Consider the following 20,204-nt stretch of genomic DNA (forward strand, 5'->3'; position numbering starts at 1 on the left):
TTAAAATATTATATGTATATATATATAATAAGATTAAAAAAAACCCAACTTTATTTACACAATGGAAATTACAACAGGTTTACTATTCCAACAACAGTAACAAGACAATGTAGGCTCAGAGCACAGATCATAATGCATCAATAAAGAAATAAAAAGAAAAAGCAAACAAAAACAAAATTAAATTACATAAATTACAAATCAAATTCATTACATAAGGCTTCAGTTTTCACAGCTTTATTTATTATGTGTATTTCAGTGTGTCCAGATAGGATTTTAAGTAGGACACGAAGACAGTAAGGTTGAGTTTCTGTTTTGCAAATTTGCTGGGGTATATATGGAATTTTGCTAATATAGAAATACGATTAATAACATACACTTTCTTGACAGGCACTTCATCAAAAAAAAAAATTCAATTTTGGGTCTGAATTCGATATCTAATTTCCTGTTTTAAAAAAAGATTAAGGTCATAAGTCAAAAGTCTGACCAAAGGTACAGTCCCCCCCAAAAAAGATATAGCCCCCCCCCCCCCCCCCCCCCCCCCCCAAAAAAAAGATGAGTTATCGTTTAATCTGTGTGGTAGGAGATGTAACAAAGAAAGGTCAATATTTAGCCTGTATTTTACAGTAACTGAATTAACTGGAAAACGCAACATTTTCAGACACCTCTCTTGTTTGAAACAAACAAACAAAAAATCCTCATGAAAATAAGTTACTTGTAACCGGACTCTTTGACGTGACGTCGGAGGATGTGATTGGTGGGCGGCGCTGGTATATATCCGTCAGGCTTCAATCCCACCTTCTCGCCAGTGGAATTTCATCTCAGTTTCTGCACCTTCAGGGCAGACGAGAACATAAAAATAAGTAAGTACTTTACAGTTTTCTCTACTGGACATGACTCCTTTCCCGATATATATGACTTCTACCTTTCATGTACATAACAGGGGTGGTGGTACTTGTTGGGAAGACAGTTTTGTTGCTGAACCATGAGCGTTGCAGTATGTTCTGGCCTGACTCCGTGTCATGTCTCCGCTGCTCAGCTGTGTGCCTACGTGGACTTAGCGAGCTAGGAGAACAAACTGTAGTGCAAGCTAATATTAGCTCGCAAGCTAAGGGCTACAGTTCAACTTGTACTTTTAACCAACGTTTTAGTGTCGGGTTTATTTATACGAAAAATGACAGACCCCTGTCTATGCGTATAGCATAGTTATTTTATTGTAGCTTAATGTCATTAGCTGGCTGTGGTACAGCTTGAAGTTATGTGTGTGGGTCTGTTTGAGTGAGTGAGCTACCTATTAGCCGAGCAGCTACGTGTCACAGTCGCACAGTCAAAGTTTTTAGCAAGTTTGCTAACTAGCTCGGGTTGCTGAGCTAGTAATCCGTCATACAGCGATTTTTACTGCTGAAGATCCCACTTCTGCGAAGACATAAGGCATCTGACATTATTTTAGTGTCTCTGCGAGTCCAGATAATGTTAGTTTGTCTTGATCTTAGTACGTTTTTATGTTCGACTAACGCTATAGCCAACATGACGGCAGCTAGCAATAACTGTAATGTGGCGTTGGCAACTGTCAGCTAGTTAACTTGGTATCGTGTTAGCTAGCCTTCACACTAACCAGCTACTTAAATCCTTAATCTGGGCTTTGGGTATAACGTTATAGTCTGTAGGCTCGAAGGTTGTCATGTTGCAGCTAACGTCAATGCAAATTTTAACTAGCAAGGCGAGACAAGTCAGCGTTCACTTGTTAGCAGTTCATTAACATGAGTGATCTCATGAGCTGCATGACATAACACCACATTTCTTATTCTTACTTCTGTCACTTATGTCTTTGGTATTTTCTGTGTTTGTAGGTATAAATGAAACGCACAACTGCAAGCATGACATGGTAGTTTGTGCAGATCAACTTGGCAGCAGTGTATTATAACACACCTTTTCATTTTAAGCCACGGATTTACTCCTTATTAACTGGTTGCTGGTGTAGCAGGGGGGTGTAATCTGTCACTAGTTTATTTAATAATGCTAGTGAGTAAACAGGCCAACTGCTTACTATGCTTATACTACTATACTAAATGATAACAGTAGGAGCTAGTAGGTGATTACATCTCATTTAGTGCCTCCCTTATAAATATTGCGCAAGAACAAGAGGCAGTACAACAGATTTTTATGCCCCTTCCTACAGGAATGCTGGGCATTCATAAAAACAAACTTCATGGAAGACCGTGCACACCTTTTTAATGGAAACTTTGACTCATGCCATGGACATTCTGGACGGCAGTGGCAAATTAGTGATGTAAATCTCCCGCACAACAATTGCAAGGCCTATCAAATAATACATTATTTAATAACTACACCTTTTTTTTTCAAAAATAAATATTCATGGTGTAATTTTGCTGGCTGTTGCATAAAAGAGCAGTGGCCTGTTTACCTGGTTCACCCACAGCAGCTTCATCAATTACCAAGTCTGTCCTTAAGTCTGACAAAGCAGTGTCCAATTATTGAGGCCAGATGCTTGTCAAGGAGAGTGAGATCCAGTGGTACTTATACTTGACTGGTGTTCAGTATTTGGCTTCTTGGCAGCAACTTTATCTGAATACTTCATTTTGGGTGGTTTCGGCTTTCGGAGGTGGCAGTATTTTGGCAGTATGGCAACATTTTTCCTACTAGTCTTGCTAGAACCATGACTATCAAAATATTCAAGTTGGACCGTTTCTGTTTCACGTTCAGAATGAAGTGTAATTTTTGTATTTGCAGGCTGATGTCTCCGTTTTCTGTTTAATGACTGTTTGTTTTTATATAAATATCCACTAACCATTAATCAATAGTAGTTTGAGTTAACAAGCCTCATACACGTGCGCAACATTACAAATTTAATATGATTTGTAAAGCGGAAATATAATATAATTTCAAGTATCAGGATATTTATTTCTTCTTTGTGCACCACGTGCCCAAAGTTTTTGAAGTGAGGCCCGTTAAATATTCATTTCTTTAGCTCTTTTAATCTACAGTAAGATGCCATAATATGTTTAGTTTGTTTTTTTTTTCCAACTAATCTTTTTTGCTTTGTGGTCGGCAGGCAAAAGCTGGCAGGCTGACGGGAACTTTCATCTTTACAGGACGGATTATCTGGTAACTGACCATTTAGCTGGTAAGTTCTTACAGCTTTTGGCAATGTAAGCGCTGCCAAAAATTCAGTCTTTAGCTTCTGGCAGCATACGGTTTTGTTTACTCTAAATGCGGTTCTGCCCACTTGAACCACAGCTGGAAAATTGACCATGTAGTGATGAAGCATAATTAGCATTGTGGAGTAAAAACCTTTTTGGGTTTTTTGGCTAAACACATTTTGTAGAAATGTTTAGCTTTTTCACTGAAATTTAGCACAATGCAATACTATGTTTATATGCATTTAGCGTAGTCTGTCTTGTTAGTGTTTGATTTTTAGCCAACAGGGGGCACAAGAACTCCAAAGCGAGCTGAGGAGAGAAAAAAAAAAGCCGCAACATGAAAAAGACAAAACGTATTTTGTCCAACAGTTTGTATTTATCAAACTTTGTGATTCATTTTAAAATGGGTATTGTAATTAAGACCCTCTCCCTTTTTTTAAGGTAAGGCTTTTCTAAAAGTAAGCTAGATGTTGTACTCAACCTCCCTCCCCACTTTGTGTATTTATTCAAGCTAAAGCAGGCAGTGAAAATGACATTCAAGATTCATCTGAACCCTTCAATATTCAGCCTCTATTCTGGAGATAAAAATCCTCAGTTATAACCCTTAAAACTACCATTCACTATTTACGTTTGCTATAAACTGTTCTTTCAATGGCTGAAACAGTCACATTGGACTTAAATGTTCACTGTAACCTGTTAGGCTAAGTAGTTTAAATAAAGCTAACATGTAACCTAGTCTGTTTTGCTTTGGCGTGGCTTTGTTTTCCCCACATCATGGATGACTTTGTTTGACATGTTGTGCACCTTCTCTTGCCTCAAAAATGTCAAGAAAGTGGGGACGGCCTACCTCCAAACTTACATTATTATTGCTGCAAAGTTGTCTGTATTTCACGACTATAACATCCATATGAAAAAACTGAAACTGGACAGAAATGTACCCTCATAACTAGAACACAGTGCTCACTCTTGGATAAACCTGCTATCCTTTTTTTTTTTTTTTTTTTTTTTGTGAAGACACTTGCTCATACAAGTGTTTTAACTGAAAGATATTTGCATATTTAAATTGGCAACAGAGTTTGCAGACAGTAATGAGTACCAGGCAGAGCAGCCTTAAGTTTATGAAGCCTGACAAGGAAGAGGCCACAGAAAGGGTGTTCTGAGATGTGTAGGGGGGAAAATGGCCTGCTGAGCTGCCTACCTCCATGTTGAAGCTTCAAGCAAGTTTCCCTCAATTGCCTGTTCAATGGAAAAAACTTTCAGTATCAGCTAGTAACTAGTGGGTATCTGGGTGTTGTCTCGCCATGCTTGCAGATGAATTTCAGGCATGCTTAGGGGCAAAATCCACCCGAAAACAATTCACATTCCTCAGCTCTCGTTGGACAGAATTTAAAGTTTCTCTGCCAGCCAGAAAAGAAGAGCTCTGACTCTTGATCATATATATAGGAGTTTCATAAGTGATAGTGAGGTGGGTTTGAGCTTTGGTCCCCTTTACAGAGCAAAATAATTATTGGTAACGGAACTCAATCAGCTCTTCCAGGTTTATATAATTCAGAATAAAAATAGCTTTGGGGTCTCTTTTTATAAATGTCATAGATCAGGGGATTTGCTTTGTGGTTACTTTCTAGAGAGAATTATTTGGTTCAAAGATCCTAGAGCAGGCAGAGTTTTCCCTTGCTGGATGTTTGCTTTAATCCTGTTCAACGTGGACACATGGAGGGGTCAGTAGGGAAAAAATCCTCTTAACCTTGTAGCCTGCTCACCTACCTACAATTCTTAGAATAGCACTGGACAAAGACGGTTCAACAGGAGACAAACTGGTTTCTTCTGGAAAGACAAACTGTACTGTAGCTGTGGCCTTGCCCATATTACTGGTTTCCTTGTGTTGCTGAGTAGAGGTATAATCTATTTACTCACCACTCACAGTCTGAGCACACTTAAATACAGTGCTGACATGGTAATGTGACAAGAAATGTGATTATTCTGTGAGCTTTGTTTTGATAAAGGAAGATTAGATAAAGGTGAAAATCCCAAAGTCCACCTATGATAAGCTTGTTTACCATGCTAAATGCCTGTGTGTTAAACACTTCAGAGGATAATTCCTTTTTTCAACCATTCAGTCAAGGGCATCATTTTATCTGGCGATAGCTACCATGACAATTGAGTTTGATTGAGTTGATTTTGAAATTTTCAAAATTTTATTTCTTATTTAATCAGCCTTATCTGGCTGGCACATACAGTATCAGGTTAAATCTAAAAAGCCATACAGCATGTTGGTGTAGTTCAGCTTTGCAGTAACACAATACAAATAAGAGTGATGAAATGTTTGTCGATCATTAGATGTGAAGTTGCTATACTGGTTGGAGTGACACTAAACATTCATCACCTTGTGAAATTTATCTTGTACATTTTTTTTAAAGCCTGTGCTGAGGAAAAAATAAACAGACATTACTTTGGTAATAATCAAGTACCTAAAATCTTGTGCCTGCTTTTAAATGCCTGAAACCTTGTTTCAAATCTTAAGAATTTTCTGCAACATTACATGTAGAACTAAATAAGCAATCAAAGTTTGAGTTCAGAAAAAAACATCCATGGGTATCATTCATTACGTGTTTACCACTCCAAAATCAGGAGTGTGTATGTGTGGTGTGATTACATATGATTGACAGTGCTGGTGACATAAATAAATAACCTCACAACAGTCATCAGGATGGTATTCCAGAAAGTGGGTTTAGTGAAAACTCCAGAAAGAGAGGTAACTTAAAACCGGGGTCAGTTACCACGGTAACTTACTCTGTGAACCTAACTTGCTTGCTGGGGGGTTTTCTTCAACAAACACAGAGTTTCTCTCAGTCTCCTCCCTCCAGCAGAGCCAGACATGCTGTTTAATGTCTTCATTGATTCAGTCTGTATCAAAGCGCATATCGAAGCAAGGTAATTAGCGGAGGTTTACTGTGTCACAATCAAAGTCCTGGTTGGTTACTCAAGGACTATCTTTCAGAACATTACCACTTTTTATGCAGTCGTTTGTTTGAACAGCACATTTTGCCGTCACATTCAAATATTACGCAGCGTGAATTCACTCTCTGCATAGAATAAATCTATGCATGTCCTTTTTTTTTGAAAGTTGAATTGTTTGTGTTTTTTTTTTTTTTTTTTTTTTTATAACACTTACTCTGTGGACATTGATCAGAGGTTATGTTTATTGCACATAATGTGTAATGTTTAGACACAGAAGATCAATGAATAAATATCTCTAACAATCATGATGTGATTGGTCGCACTGATGGATTCACATTATCATAGTTTTCATGTAATATTGGGAATTATATGTTAATATTTCTGACTGAGCAGGATTGTGGTGCAGCTGCCGACTTTGAGATTTTAAAACCAAACGTAGTTTGAAAATGAGTTTTTTTAGGCTGCCTATAGTCCTAACTTGTAGTAAATTTAAACAGTCAGTGAAATGCGGTTACAACATTTGTTGAAATAAAGTCACTGAATACTATTGAAAATCCAAATAGATGTTTGAACATTTACACTCAATTTGAACCTTGATGCTTTTTCAACTGCAAATCACACTCAATATTATTGGATCAGGTGTAAGCTAAAACTTTAACTTATGAACTCTTTTCCCCACTTCACCTCAGGTTCTGTCACTGCTATCTTTTTTTTTTTTTAAAGATAAATGTTCACAGTCCGCATACACATGCATTAATATTTCTACCTCCACTGGATTAAAATCATAGACTTTTTTTTTTTTTTTAAAAAAAGCACGTAGTCACCATGATGACACACACTGGTTTGTGCACTGCTGTTTTGAAGCCTCGAGTCTGGCGATTGACCATCGCCATCTTGGATTTTTGGAGCTGTGATAATGCTAGTGCTAATTTTCGCTAGTGAAAAACAGACTTAAAACCATTAAAACCAAATATACTTATGGGGAAAAACTGAACATCCAACTCCTTAGAGGGTCTTTTACCACAACCAAACGCTGAACAAGACGTTTTAGGCGACCAAGATGTTACAATTAACTCTATTGAACTGAAAACACCCTGTGAAATAGCAGCAGCTACGTCTGTACTCTGTGAATGTGGGGTTATGCCATGATTACATAACCGAACCAATCCTGTTGCCGTGGTAGCCATGCCCTAAAGCATACCCTGCTTTATCATCTTTTTAACTCTAAATGGGACCATAATTTACAAAATGAACATCATGCTGTATTGAAGAAGACTTGAAACTAGAGATTGAGACCATAAACTCATTAGGAAAATGTTTACTGAGGTCATAAATAGAGTGATAAGCAGGGTCATTTTCTCAGACTTCCTTGTAGTTGGACTTCTTTTAGCAATCAGTGGAGTCATCCCCTGCTGGCCATTAGAAAGAATGCAGGCTGTTCCACATTGGCTTCACTCTTCAGACTGACAGCTACCCACTGCATTAAAATGGAGGCTCTGCCTTTTATTTACCTGTTGCCATGGTGAATCGTCGTATTGGAGCTTCATTCACGATTACTTTTTTCATTCGTCATGCACGCACTTAACTCAAGAGTGAACATAGTCTGAGGCGACTGAACTGACTCTGATTAGCTGTTCTGAAGCCACAAACTCTGGATTTCCCCTCGCAGGGTTCATCAACTCAGTTCAGGGTTGGATTCAGTGTTTGTTAAACCCACTTTCTGGAATACCACCCAGGTTTAGCTTCAAATGTTGCTAAATAAAAAAAAAAATGTTGCCTTTCCCAACTGAGTTGAGAAAAACAACACACAAATACAGAAATCTCCCAAATAACAAAAACTGTTTTAACTTTGGCAGAAAATTGTGTGTTCATATATGTAGCTTCTTAATATTCATCATTCCTATTGAATAGCTGATTGAGAAAATATGTTTTCAGGGCCTTTTTATATATTATGCTCTTTTTGTCTTTCTGATGTTGCCAAACTTGTGAAAATAATGTCAACTTTCCTTTCAGTGGCACACTCGGACTCTGTGTTAACGTGGGATTTTGACCATGAGCTCAGTCGCTGTACTTACGCAGGAAAGCTTCAATGAGCACCGCAACGGGCTCTTGCCAGAGCAGAGTGGTGGTGAGTATTTGTCCTCAGGTGGATAGGCGGATGTTTAATGGTGCAGACACACTGGATCGATTTGACATCCGTCGACGGATCCCATTCATTTTCTATGGAGAGCAGGAGATCCAGCCACGCAGTGGATGATGCATACGGCATGGCGAGTTGACAGACCAACCGCCATATCTGAATTTGCATAATTACAACTCAACCTCAACTTTATGCAGATGAGGTCTGTCCAGCCTAATGTGGCCGGCTCACGAAACTCAGATCAAACTATAAACTAAGTGTTGCTGATCAAATATGAATCAGATTCTGTTACTGCATTGCATATTTTATGTCTCAAATGTCTTCTGAATATACGTAAGTGTGATGTTTAGCTGTAAAATGAGAAAGTTAGTGACGGAACTGCTGGATTCGGTGTGTCTGCACCATAAGGCTGTGCTTGATGATAAAATGCCAACACAGAGCCAGAAGTTGACTTGTGTCTGTCTTTTTCTGCGTGCTCAGCTGCTGGTGCAGGACCCAGTGCTGGAGAGGAGGAGGATGCCCTTCCTACCTACAAGGATGCCTTCCCACCTCTGCCCGAGAAGGCGGCCTCACCTGAGGGGACCCAGGAAACTGCCAACGCCTGGACATCCAAGATTCGTCCTCTGAAGTCTTCTGTTATCACCCAGGTATAACATTTTTAAAGTAACTGCCACCTATTTAACAAAATAGGTCACTGATTATTGTAATATTGTAAAAGCCTTTTTAGTGAATGATAATTGGTAAAACTGGCTTTAATTCTTATCAGATATCACTTATTATATTTTGACTCATGATCAGGTGCCACAAATAGACTTTGCTTTATTTTAAGAGGGAACAGGTGGCCAAAAAGGTTGTGAACCACGGCATACTCTGTGTGCTAGAAAGTCTTCCTTTTAAATGTTTTTTTCATTATTGTAGTTTCTTTGACATTTGTATTATGTTCTGCTGTAGTTGCTGACAATTAAAGATTTTCTGCTGGAAGCTTTGCTTCTATTCATAGTCATGGATTGTGTTCATACTTTTCTGTGCAATTATGGGTTAGTTTTTTTTTTTTTTTTTTTTTTTTTTTGTTTTTTTTTTAAGCCAAATATAAGCAAATATTTAAAAAAAGTATTACTTGTCCTACTGGTTCTATGAGGACTTTATTTGGGCTTGGTGCCATTGGAAACTTTAATGGTTTTGCATATTTGTGAGCTAAAATAGTATACTTTTTGCCTTTACTGTTTTGTTTTTGGTTAGGCTTGGCTTTTCTGTGTCCCTGTGGGTAGTGTGTCACTACCTACTTTAAAACATACTTGCCTCCCAGTTAACCCTTCCAGTTTTCACTGCCTTTCTGGGTCATCACCTTGTTTTAGTTTTCATTACCAGTAGTTTTGTTTACTTTTAAAGGTCGTTTAATTTAAAAGATCGAGAATGACTCGACTAGATGGACTTTTAATTATTCTTTTCCCACATGAACTAGGTTTTCCATGTGCCGCTGGAAGAGCGCAAGTACAAGGACATCAACCAGTTTGGGGAAGGAGACCAAGCAAAGGTCTGTGTGGACATCATGCATAAGACCGGAGCCCACCTGGAACTCTCCTTGGCAAAAGATCAGGGTCTCTCCATCATGGTTTCTGGAAAGTTGGATGCCGTGATGAAGGCCCGCAAGGAGATTGTGTCCCGACTGCAGACTCAGGTCAAGAGATGCTTCTTTGTTAATGATAAATGTGTCCCATGGATGTTTTTTTGTGTTTACAGTCAAAGACAATAGTGCCAACTGTACTTTTTTTTTTTTTTTTTTATCTTAACAGGCTTCAGCTACTGTTGCCATCCCCAAGGAGCACCACCGCTTTGTCATCGGCAAAAATGGGGAGAAACTGCAGGAGCTAGAGCTCAAGACAGCCACCAAAATCCAAATCCCACGACCTGACGACCCCAGCAACCAGATCAAGATCTCTGGTACCAAGGAGGGCCTGGAGAAGGCCAAGCATGAGATCCTGTTGATCTCAGCTGAGCAGGTAACATTGCTCATCAGAACTGCTTCGCTTTTAAGAGATTGTCTTTCCACTCCTAAAGCTGTGATATTTCATTTTTTTCCCCTGTTTGTCTTTTTCCTCTTTTTAGGACAAGCGTGCAGTAGAGAGGGTGAACATTGACAAGGTGTACCACCCATTCATCACTGGTGCCTACAATAAGCTGGTAGGAGAGATGATGCAAGAAACCGGTGCCCGCATCAATGTCCCCCCTCCAAGTGTGAACAAGACTGAGATTGTCATCACTGGGGAGAAAGAGCAGGTTGCCCTTGCTGTGGCTATGATCAAGAAGGTTTCTGAAGATAAGGTATGCTTACAATTTTGGCAAATCAGTTCTAAATGTTTGTGCTATTGCAGATTATTATGCTGGTGGATGATGAGTTAAATGTTACATAAGTCCTTGATCATCTACTCTTGTGTATTGCAGAAGAAGAATGCCACCACCATCGCAGTGGAGGTGAAGAAGTCTCAGCACAAATATGTGATTGGCCCCAAGGGAAACACCCTGCAAGAGATCCTGGATAGAACTGGTGTCTCAGTTGAGATCCCACCCTCTGACAGCAGCTCAGAAACTGTCATCCTTCGTGGGGAGCCAGACCGTCTGGGTCAGGCCCTCACTGAAGTTTATGCCAAGGTAAAATGATGATCAGTCATACGATGAAGACTCACACTGATAAAAAGTGATGAAGTACCTTTTTTAACCAATAATTTTCTTCTGTTTGTAGGCAAACAGCTACACTGTTTCCTCGGTAACAGCTCCTTCTTGGCTTCATCGTTTCATTATCGGCAAGAAGGGGCAGAACTTAGCCAAGATTACTCAACAAATGCCCAAGGTCTGTTGAATGGTGGATTTCTTAATTGTTGTGCTTAAAAGATTTAAGATTTAATATTTAACTTCTTTTTTGGTATATTTTGCGTATAGGTGCACATTGAGTTCACTGAGGGAGAAGATAAGATCACCCTGGAGGGTCCCACCAAAGACGTGCAGTTGGTGCAGGGCCAGATTGAAGCCATTGTTACAGATTTGGTGAGTAATTAATGTCTTGGACCTAGACTGAAAGCCTAATGTCAATCAAATGTCAAGATCAGGAGCTAGAAAGCAGATTAAGGAGGTATTTTGTTGACTAAGCCTCAACATAAGATGCTCCAAGTAAAGCACCTTAACAGTTACAGTTCATATATATGGAATTGATATTCATGTTTTTGTCTTCTTTCACCCTTTTAAAGGTAAGCCGTATGGACTACACAGAGATCAGCGTTGATCCCAAATTCCACCGTCACCTGATTGGAAAAGGAGGTGTTAACAGTAAGTACAGAGTTGCTTGCAAAGGCTGGTGTACTGAGATATGTGCAGCGCAGCAAAACCTGGATCAGCCTTCTTCTCAAACCACATATTTATCGACCTATTTACAGTCAACCGCATCAAAGAGCTGCACAAGGTGACTGTCCGCATCCCCCCTGACAACGAGAAAAGCAACCTGATCCGCATTGAGGGGGATCCCCAGGGTGTGCAGGAAGCCAAGAAGGAGCTGCTTGAGCTTGCGTCACGCATGGTTAGTAGAAACTTGAGTTCACAAACAAGATCTTGCAAATTGGATCCTGATGTGCCATTACTAAATATACTTATACTCTTGCAGGAGAATGAGCGTACAAAGGACTTGATCATCGAACAGCGTTTTCACAGAGCCATCATCGGCCAAAAAGGGGAGAAGATAAAAGAAGTGCGCGACAAATTCCCAGAGGTGAGTTGGAGACTATTTATATTGGCTGGTATATGGTGTCTGACTGTACTGAACCCATTAAATTTACTTTAATAACTCTGAACATTGCTTGTCTCAGGTCATCATCAACTTCCCTGACCCAGCACAGAAAAGCGACATTGTTCAACTTAGGGGTCCACGAACTGAGGTGGAAAAATGCTCCAAGTTCATGCAGAAGATAGTGGCTGAAATGGTAAATCTTGAAGAATTTGTTTTGTCTCATGTTTTAATTTTGGGTACTTTGGTTAAGATACTCTTTTATAGTACCATCAAGTGGTTGTGAATGGCAAATTAATTGCAATTGAGTGTTAATGTTCAGTGATTCCTTTGGTCAGGTGGAGAACAGCTTTTCTGTCTCAGTCCCCATCTTCAAGCAGTTCCATAGAAACATAATTGGAAAAGGAGGATCAAACATCAAAAAGGTACTGCATACTGAAATAGAATTGATGTAGTTAAATGAGGTTGTTTATCAGTCCTAGTCTGGTCTGACAAAAAGGTTTATTATGCTCTCTAGATTCGGGAGGAAACTAACACAAAAATCGACCTGCCTGCTGAGAACAGCAACTCTGAGATGATTGTCATCACAGGGAAGAAAGCAAACTGTGAGGCTGCACGAAATCGTATCTTAGCCATTCAGAAGGAGCTGGTAAGCATTGTACAGAAACACAGCTTAGTATCTAAATGTTGTCTCAATCTCATACATGTGCCTAATCAGCATCTCGTTGTGTTCAGGCAAACATCACAGAGATGGAGGTATCCATTCCTTCCAAGCTGCACAACTCCTTGATCGGGTCAAAGGGCCGTTTAGTGCGCTCCATCATGGAGGAGTGTGGCGGCGTGCACATCCACTTCCCAACTGAAGGCTCAGGGATTGATAAGGTCACCATCCGAGGCCCTGTAGAGGAGGTGGAGAAAGCCAAGCAGCAACTGCTTGCCCTGGCAGAGGAGAAGGTTTGTATGAATGTTTCTGTGCCTCGTACATTACCAAATGCTGAGAACCTCTTTTTTTTTTTAGTGTCCTTTCAGCTGTCAGAGTATAAATGGCAAGTGTGCATAGCACATTGTGAGGTTAAATTGTTTTGGCTGCTGTAGTCTCCTTAAGAAAACATTGAAGTGAATAAATCATGTTTACCTCATTCTTAAAATGAGTTGAGTCTAAGCGGACTTTCCATCTGTTATATCTTTTGAAGTTTATCTTTTGCGTAATGTCTTGGTGTAGAATTTATTCTGTAAATGTTTTTCCTCAGCAAACGAAGAGCCACACTGCCGAGCTGCGCGCAAAGCCAGAATACCACAAGTTCCTCATTGGAAAAGGCGGTGGAAACATCCGTAAGGTTCGTGACAGCACCGGGGCCAGGATCATTTTCCCCACTGCAGAGGACAAAGACCAGGAGCTCATCACTGTGATCGGCACTGAAGAAGCTGTGCGGGAGGCCCAAAAGGAGCTGGAGGAGCTCATCAAGAGTTTGGTAAGGATCCAAATGAGTTTTGAACATAGCAGGACAAAGCTCTGGTTCTCTTTCAAAGCCTGAATATTAAACAAATCTGCGGTCTTTGATTACAGGACAATGTTGTCGAGGATACTATGAACGTTGATCCCAAGCATCACCGCTACTTTGTGTCTCGCCGTGGCCAAGTCCTTAGGGACCTTGCTGATGAATATGGTGGCGTGATGGTGAGCTTCCCTCGCACGGGTATTGCGAGTGAAAAGGTCACCCTCAAAGGAGCCAAAGAATGTGTGGAGGCAGCCAAAAAGCGCATGCAGGAGATTGTTGAGGACCTGGTTAGTGAACACAGTTTCTCTTTGCTTAGATGATCTCTTAAAATCTTTTTATCTTTTCCTCATGTCGTGAATGCAACTGATTTGCCTTTCTTTTTGTTTTTATTTTTCTCCCTTTCCACATTATTTCCCAGGATGCTCAAGTGACCATGGAGTGTGTGATTGCTCAGAAGTTCCACCGTTCTATCATGGGTCCCAAGGGCTCACGGATCCAGCAGATCACCAGAGATCACAATGTACAGATTAAGTTCCCAGAGCGTGAGGACCCTCAAGGTAAAGGTGCGGTCAGTTCGGAGACTTGGTAATGGTGTCCCATAATGAAATTTTTGTCTCATCAAACTTTGTCTGATTGGCTCTTTCAGCTGCTGCTACTCCTGCTGAGGCTCCTATCCAGGAGAACGGAGAGGCCAACGGAGAGGTGAAGGAGCCTGTTGATCCAAACGCACCTAAAAAGTGTGACGTGATTGTGATTTCTGGCCGCAAAGAGCGGTGCGAGGCTGCCGTGGAAGCATTGAAGGTCTGTATCCATAACAGAGCTCCATTTTATTTCTCATAATTATTGCTTTGTTCCCTAACTTGTCGTCTTTCCTCAGGCTTTGGTTCCTGTCACTATTGAGGTGGAAGTGCCTTTTGAGCTTCATCGCTACATCATCGGACAGAAAGGAAGTGGAATTCGCAAGATGATGGATGAATTTGAGGTGTGTGTTACAGATTTTGTGTTGGCTCAGGGATGCACAGTTAATTTATTTTGCTTCAACTTTGTAGTGACCTCTCTGTCTGTTTCTAGGTTAATATTCAAGTGCCTGCTCCTGAGCAGCAGTCTGATAAAATCTCCATCACCGGCTTGGCCAATCACCTTGACCGCGCCAAAGAGGGCCTCTTGGAGCGCGTCAAAGAGCTGATGGCTGAGCAGGAGGATCGGGTTAGTATTGTGTGGAGTTCACAGCTTCTTCAACACTGGGATTTTATGTCTTTTGTAGCTGATGCATTCAGGTAGAATTTAATGTCTGCTATGTGCTCAGCAGAGGTCACTTCAGCTGAGCTCTTTCTGGTTTGTGTTGTATTTTGAAGCGTCTCTGCAGCGTTAATGATTGACATACTCACATGGAACAATTAAGCTATTAAGAGAGAGTGAGATAAACTTATCCTCGAGATAATCTCGAAGGAGATGTAATTATTAACTTTTCTCACAGTAGGTGACCATCTGTTCCAGTGGAACAAGATAAAACGGGTGTCAAACTCGCTTGACTTCTAACCCAGAGCATTGTTTCTATCAACCCCTCTACAGGCACTCAGGAGCTTCAAGCTGACCATCACTGTGGACCCCAAGTATCACCCCAAAATCATCGGCCGCAAGGGTGCCATTATTACAAACATCCGCACCGAGCATGACGTTAACATCCAGTTCCCAGAGAAGAGCGATGAAAACCAGGTATAGCATTTTTCCCGTAGAAACCTTCCTGCATTTCCTCACAGATACATTTCATTTCATTACATATCAAAAATGATGCAGGCAAAAAAAAAGTCTTATGTACTGCATCAGCACAGCAGGTGGTGCTAAATTACCATTTCCTTCATGATATTACTGCTTAGGAATACTATCAAAGACTAATAGAAATTCTGTCAAAATAAGTGTTTTTTTTGGCTACAGGACTGGTGTTAATGTGAAGTTGGCTGCTGTTTCTCCACAGGATCAGATTACTATTACAGGGTATGAGCACAAAGCCATAGCTGCACGGGATGCCATCCAGGCCATCGTGGATGAGCTGGAAGAGATGATCTCTGAGGACATCACCCTAGACAGCAGGGTCCATGCTCGCATTATCGGAGCCCGCGGCAAGGGCATCCGTAAGATCATGGATGAGTTTAAGGTGAGGCTGCTGAGAGATTTTCTCAGTGGTTTAAAACAACATAAATGGATCTTTATCATATTTTTCCACTTCACCCCTTATGGTATTTAGCCATGCAGATAATTTCAGGTTTGGTAATTGAGGTTTTGACATATCAGCCACTGAGATCTTTTTGCTACCACCTTCAATTCTTCTTTGTTATTAATAAGAAGACTTAGATTATTAATAATGGGAGTATTAATAAGAATCTTTCTAATATTAGTGTTATTTTCTTTAATTCGATTACATCTGATCACATACCTGCTCACTTTCACCCTGCCACCCATAGATGATGGTGGCATGGCTCTGACTTAGTGGTGTCAATTGTCCATGCTGGGGTGGGCTGGTTTGGGGGAGGTGGATTGCAACTCTTGTAATCCCATCAAATCTCTAACAGCTACACACAAACAAGCTTAGCAACAGGCTTCTTCCTACAGGTCTGGAGCTATTCAAGGTTAGACCCATGACGACCCAACTCTGTGTGAGCGGTTCAGACGGTGCCCTCGGTGGGGGGGAAAATGGAGAAACATAAATATATTTTTAGAGGAAAAAAAGATCCAAATTTGGTCTATTTTGCCCTGCTGGCCCTTCACCATGTTTTGTTTTCATTTCTATTCATGTTGAATCCCTATTTTGTGTATCTAGTGTTTGACATGGCTTGGTTATCCATCTTTTTCAGGTTGATCTCAGGTTTCCCCAGAGCGGAGCTGCAGACCCGAACCTTGTGACAGTCACAGGTCGTCCCGAGCTCGTGGATGAAGCCATCGACCACCTTCTTAACCTGGAAGAGGAATATGTAAGCTTTTCTATGCATTACAGCTGTTGGTTTCTTTCAACAGGTATTATAAGAAATGCCTGTCACGTTATTGTTTTTTGATTAGCACTAATACGCTTTAATGTGCCACTTTTTTCAGATGGCAGATGTTGTGGAGAATGAGGCAAAGATGGCTTACATGAGGCCTCCTGGGGGTAGCGCTGCCGCCATGGATGAACATCGTGGCCCATCCAAAGGCTTTGTGGTGAGGGAGGCTCCATGGACCACTGGCAATGAGAAGGTGAAGCATTTTTACACAAATCTGACACTGGAAATTAGCATTGCTCCCCTCTTTCATAATCATTTATTTATTTATTTATCTATTTATTTTACTTTTAGGCCCCTGATATGAGCAGCTCTGAAGATTTCCCCAGCTTTGGAGCCCCAGTGGCAACCAAGACTTCTCCCTGGGGACCCAAGCGCTTCTAAGCCGTGCTGCTACAGATGGGCCTGAACATAACCGGACACAATCTTCCCCTTCATTGTCCCCTCTTGACCTGGACTGACCGCTGACCCTAAAAGTCCTCAGTTCTGAGAATGTCATCCTTCTGTCTACTTGCCCTTGCAGGTTCATCAGTCTAAAAAAAGTGCTTTCAGATACTGTAATCGACTCGTGAGCTTCGTATCTGCATTAAATAATACTGTCGTATGCTTAAAAAAAAAAAGGAAAAAAAAAAGTGACAGATGTTGCGGTTAAGTCTACACAGTCTGTGAAAGACTGACATTTAAATGTTGATTAGATCTGACATTTCATTGTGGTTTGAACTGTTATACCAAATTCAGTGGTGGCCAGACATCAGTTTTTTTTGAGCTGCCCTTATCATAGTTGCCTTCGCAGAGTGGGGTAAAGGGATTGAATGACTGCTGGTGACATGTTCAGACATGATGCCTGACCAACGGGGGGGGCCAGCTGTTTCAGTAACCCACCCCCCTCCTGCTTTACTCATGTAGCTGAGTGAAAATTGTCAGTCGTTAGCCCTCAAGCACATTGTAGTGGTTGTCCTCTGGTCACATCTTTCCATTTGCTTGTAACTGTGCTTGTGTGAATATGGTCAAGTAGTGGCACGTACCTTGTAGCCTTATGAATTGGTAAACTTTACTAAGGGGGGGAGGGGGAGCGGTTTCAGCCACTACAGAACGGCACCCACTCAAACTGCCAGATGCTCGGAGATCATGCCAGAACTAAACTTCTTACAACACTAGGCCTAGAGCTCCAACGCATCAAACCTCACACTAACTGTTGAAGGAAACATTTTCAACTTTGAAAAGTGAATCACTCTATAAAACAAAATGACTGTGTTTGTGAGCAAAACAGCAGACCATCTCGTGCCAACTATCTGTCTAGTGATGTCCTCTGTTACTCATCCTCTGTATTGGGTCAGTGTCCAGTCCCTTTGTCTTCCAGTTGCTATGCAGATGTTCTGTTCAATAGCAATGGCCCTTTTTTATCAGCCTTACAACTAGAAAGATACAAACCAGGTAGAGATGATGTCAAGGTGCATTTTTAATGGACAACTGGAAGGTGTGTTTATTGTTCCTTTGAAAGCTTGTGGAACATTTTTCCCCCCCAGTTATTGTAATTAGTTTAATTTTGCTCAAGGAGTGCAGATTTAGCTTGTTAGCTGCTAATTCAACATCTAGCATCAGCCTACCTTGGTTTATATCCTCCTAGCATTGAATGAAAGATTATGCAAATACCATTGAAGTGAACGGTTACGGATGACACTGGAAAAGAAATTGTCCAAAAAGTCAATAAAAATGGAAAATCTTTGTTTGTGCATCCTTGTGTCTTCTGTGAGAAGAGCAAAATTAACTCCATTCACATAAAAATATAACCACTAACATCACAAAAGTGTTATGGCACATTATATATGGCATATTTGCATCTTTCTTACTTTTTGATAAAGTATCATATGAAAACATACCATATATTGCTGTATCCATATATTTGTCCCACCTCTAATTGTCATTTTAATGTAAAGATTTACTATTTCTCATATCACTTATTTTGTTGTAACAGTCACATCTACCCCAGTTTTCAGTTTCCTCAAATTTGAATGTGAAGTTGGCATTCTTAGATTTAATAATAGTCAGTCAAATATAGTCACTATCTTGCTACTGTTGTTGGAAAAGAAACCCTCAAGTGATTTGTGACACCTGACACTGACCTCAGAACAAACAGTGAGACAACCTGGCACATTTAGCTAATGTTAGTTGTCCAGTGTTGTTTGATGCTACGTATGTCCTAACAGTAAACTAGCAGTGATGGAGCGAGGACATGAGGAGGTCTGTCAAACAAAATGATCAACACAGCAACCAGTGCAGTTGCCTCCATGAAGGAAAAGAGAATGAGCTTCAAATAAGAGTTGAACTCCCTGCTGTGTGATGTTATGGAGGTTCTAATGTGCACTGAGCTTTGTTTGCACATGTTGTTTTATCTAGACACAGGAACAGACCCTGCAGACTTTGAATAAGTTGTAATTATCACATGTTGTCTATAGTTTGTGATAGTCTGTGCTCTGTGGAAGAATTTATTCCTTCTTGTTTTGTTTTTAAGCTGCGTATTACGATGAGTTATAAGCTTTAATACTAAAACACTGTAGGCCTTGTAGGGTATTATGTATGCCAAGCATATACAGTAAGACTCTAGGTCATGTATTTGATGCATGCATTCATACTTTTTAAATATGCAGATGTTATGTTAATTTAATTAATGTCTCTTAGTATTATAAAGTGTAGTACTGTATATTATTTTTGTGTGCTAAGAAAACACATGAGGAGGAACATGCATAAACATGTATCCATGATGTGCATGGTTTCTTTTGGACGTGAACGTAAATTGGTTTGCTAACTGAATTTTATTTGGTTTGATGCATTACAGTACATTACCACAGTGGAACAGTAGACTACAAATCTGAATTAAAAGCTGCAACCAACATTTTTTGATTTTTTAAATTAAGCAATTTACTGTTTAGTCTAGAAAAACAAACAGTTTCAATGAATTGTTTCAGCTCTATCTTAATTCTTTTTAGCCTTATAGATAAAATGACACATTGTTCTCTTTTAAAGCATGTGACATGTCTGACTTTGCATCTGAACCACTCCACTGCTAAAATGAGCATTTAAATTTTTTAGGTTCAGGTTTCAGGTTTAGTTTCACAGATCCCTTTAAAGAACATCTGGTCCCAGCTGGGCCCTCGTGAATCACTACTGATGACACACAAACCCTCTAACATCACATACGTACAGTATCCAACCACAACTAAATGTTATCTACTTCTCCAAACCCCTTAAAACTACCTAAAGGACCCATTTGAAATGTTTCCTTGTTACACTCTTTCAGTATTTCAGTATATAATACTCTTTACATGTGCATGTTTGTTAAAAACTTGAACATAGAGAAAAGAGTGGAGATGAATTTATTTTCCTCTCATCCGCTCTCTTCTTGAAAGCTGATGAGGCGTACTAGCAACACTCGAGAAGCGCTCCTGTGTGTTTTAAAGGAGCAACGTAAAGCTCTCACCAGAGCTCTGAGGCATAATCATGACACAATTAAGATAATTTCCCAGCGACCGCTGGTGGCGAGAAAAGCAATTTTTACGCCTTGTAATCGAGTCTGGCTGTCAGATTAAGATAGCAGGTGATTTGAGGGAAATTGTCTTGGCTAACTCTTTGGAGTGGGATCCAGGT

At 40.3% G+C, this 20,204-nt stretch overlaps 2 protein-coding genes across 4 annotated transcripts in view; one reads left to right on the forward strand and one right to left on the reverse strand.

Moving 5' to 3' along the window:
• The window catches only part of scly (selenocysteine lyase), a 372,304-nt gene that overhangs the window by 138,358 nt on the left and 213,742 nt on the right, over positions 1–20,204 (reverse strand). The gene's annotated exons all lie outside the window — the stretch shown is intronic.
• Positions 756–18,285, forward strand: hdlbpa (high density lipoprotein binding protein a). Of its 2 annotated transcripts, none has more exons than XM_044362426.1 (28): positions 756–860; positions 3,071–3,142; positions 8,130–8,244; positions 8,737–8,903; positions 9,719–9,934; positions 10,050–10,256; positions 10,363–10,578; positions 10,699–10,905; positions 10,997–11,104; positions 11,194–11,298; positions 11,499–11,577; positions 11,685–11,824; positions 11,909–12,013; positions 12,111–12,224; positions 12,367–12,453; positions 12,546–12,677; positions 12,764–12,982; positions 13,279–13,500; positions 13,596–13,814; positions 13,946–14,090; positions 14,174–14,328; positions 14,405–14,509; positions 14,599–14,733; positions 15,100–15,243; positions 15,503–15,682; positions 16,380–16,496; positions 16,615–16,755; positions 16,854–18,285. In XM_044362426.1, exons 3-28 carry the CDS (start codon positions 8,169–8,171, stop codon positions 16,941–16,943), a joined length of 3,831 nt encoding a protein of 1,276 aa, XP_044218361.1. In that variant the 5' UTR covers positions 756–860; positions 3,071–3,142; positions 8,130–8,168; the 3' UTR covers positions 16,944–18,285. The 2 variants fall into 2 exon arrangements, with proteins under 2 accessions (XP_044218361.1, XP_044218362.1); XM_044362427.1 differs by having other exon boundaries at positions 13,946–14,084.

The sequence above is a fragment of the Thunnus albacares genome, chromosome 9, assembly GCF_914725855.1.
Source record: "Thunnus albacares chromosome 9, fThuAlb1.1, whole genome shotgun sequence".
Classification (NCBI taxonomy): Eukaryota; Metazoa; Chordata; class Actinopteri; order Scombriformes; family Scombridae; genus Thunnus; species Thunnus albacares.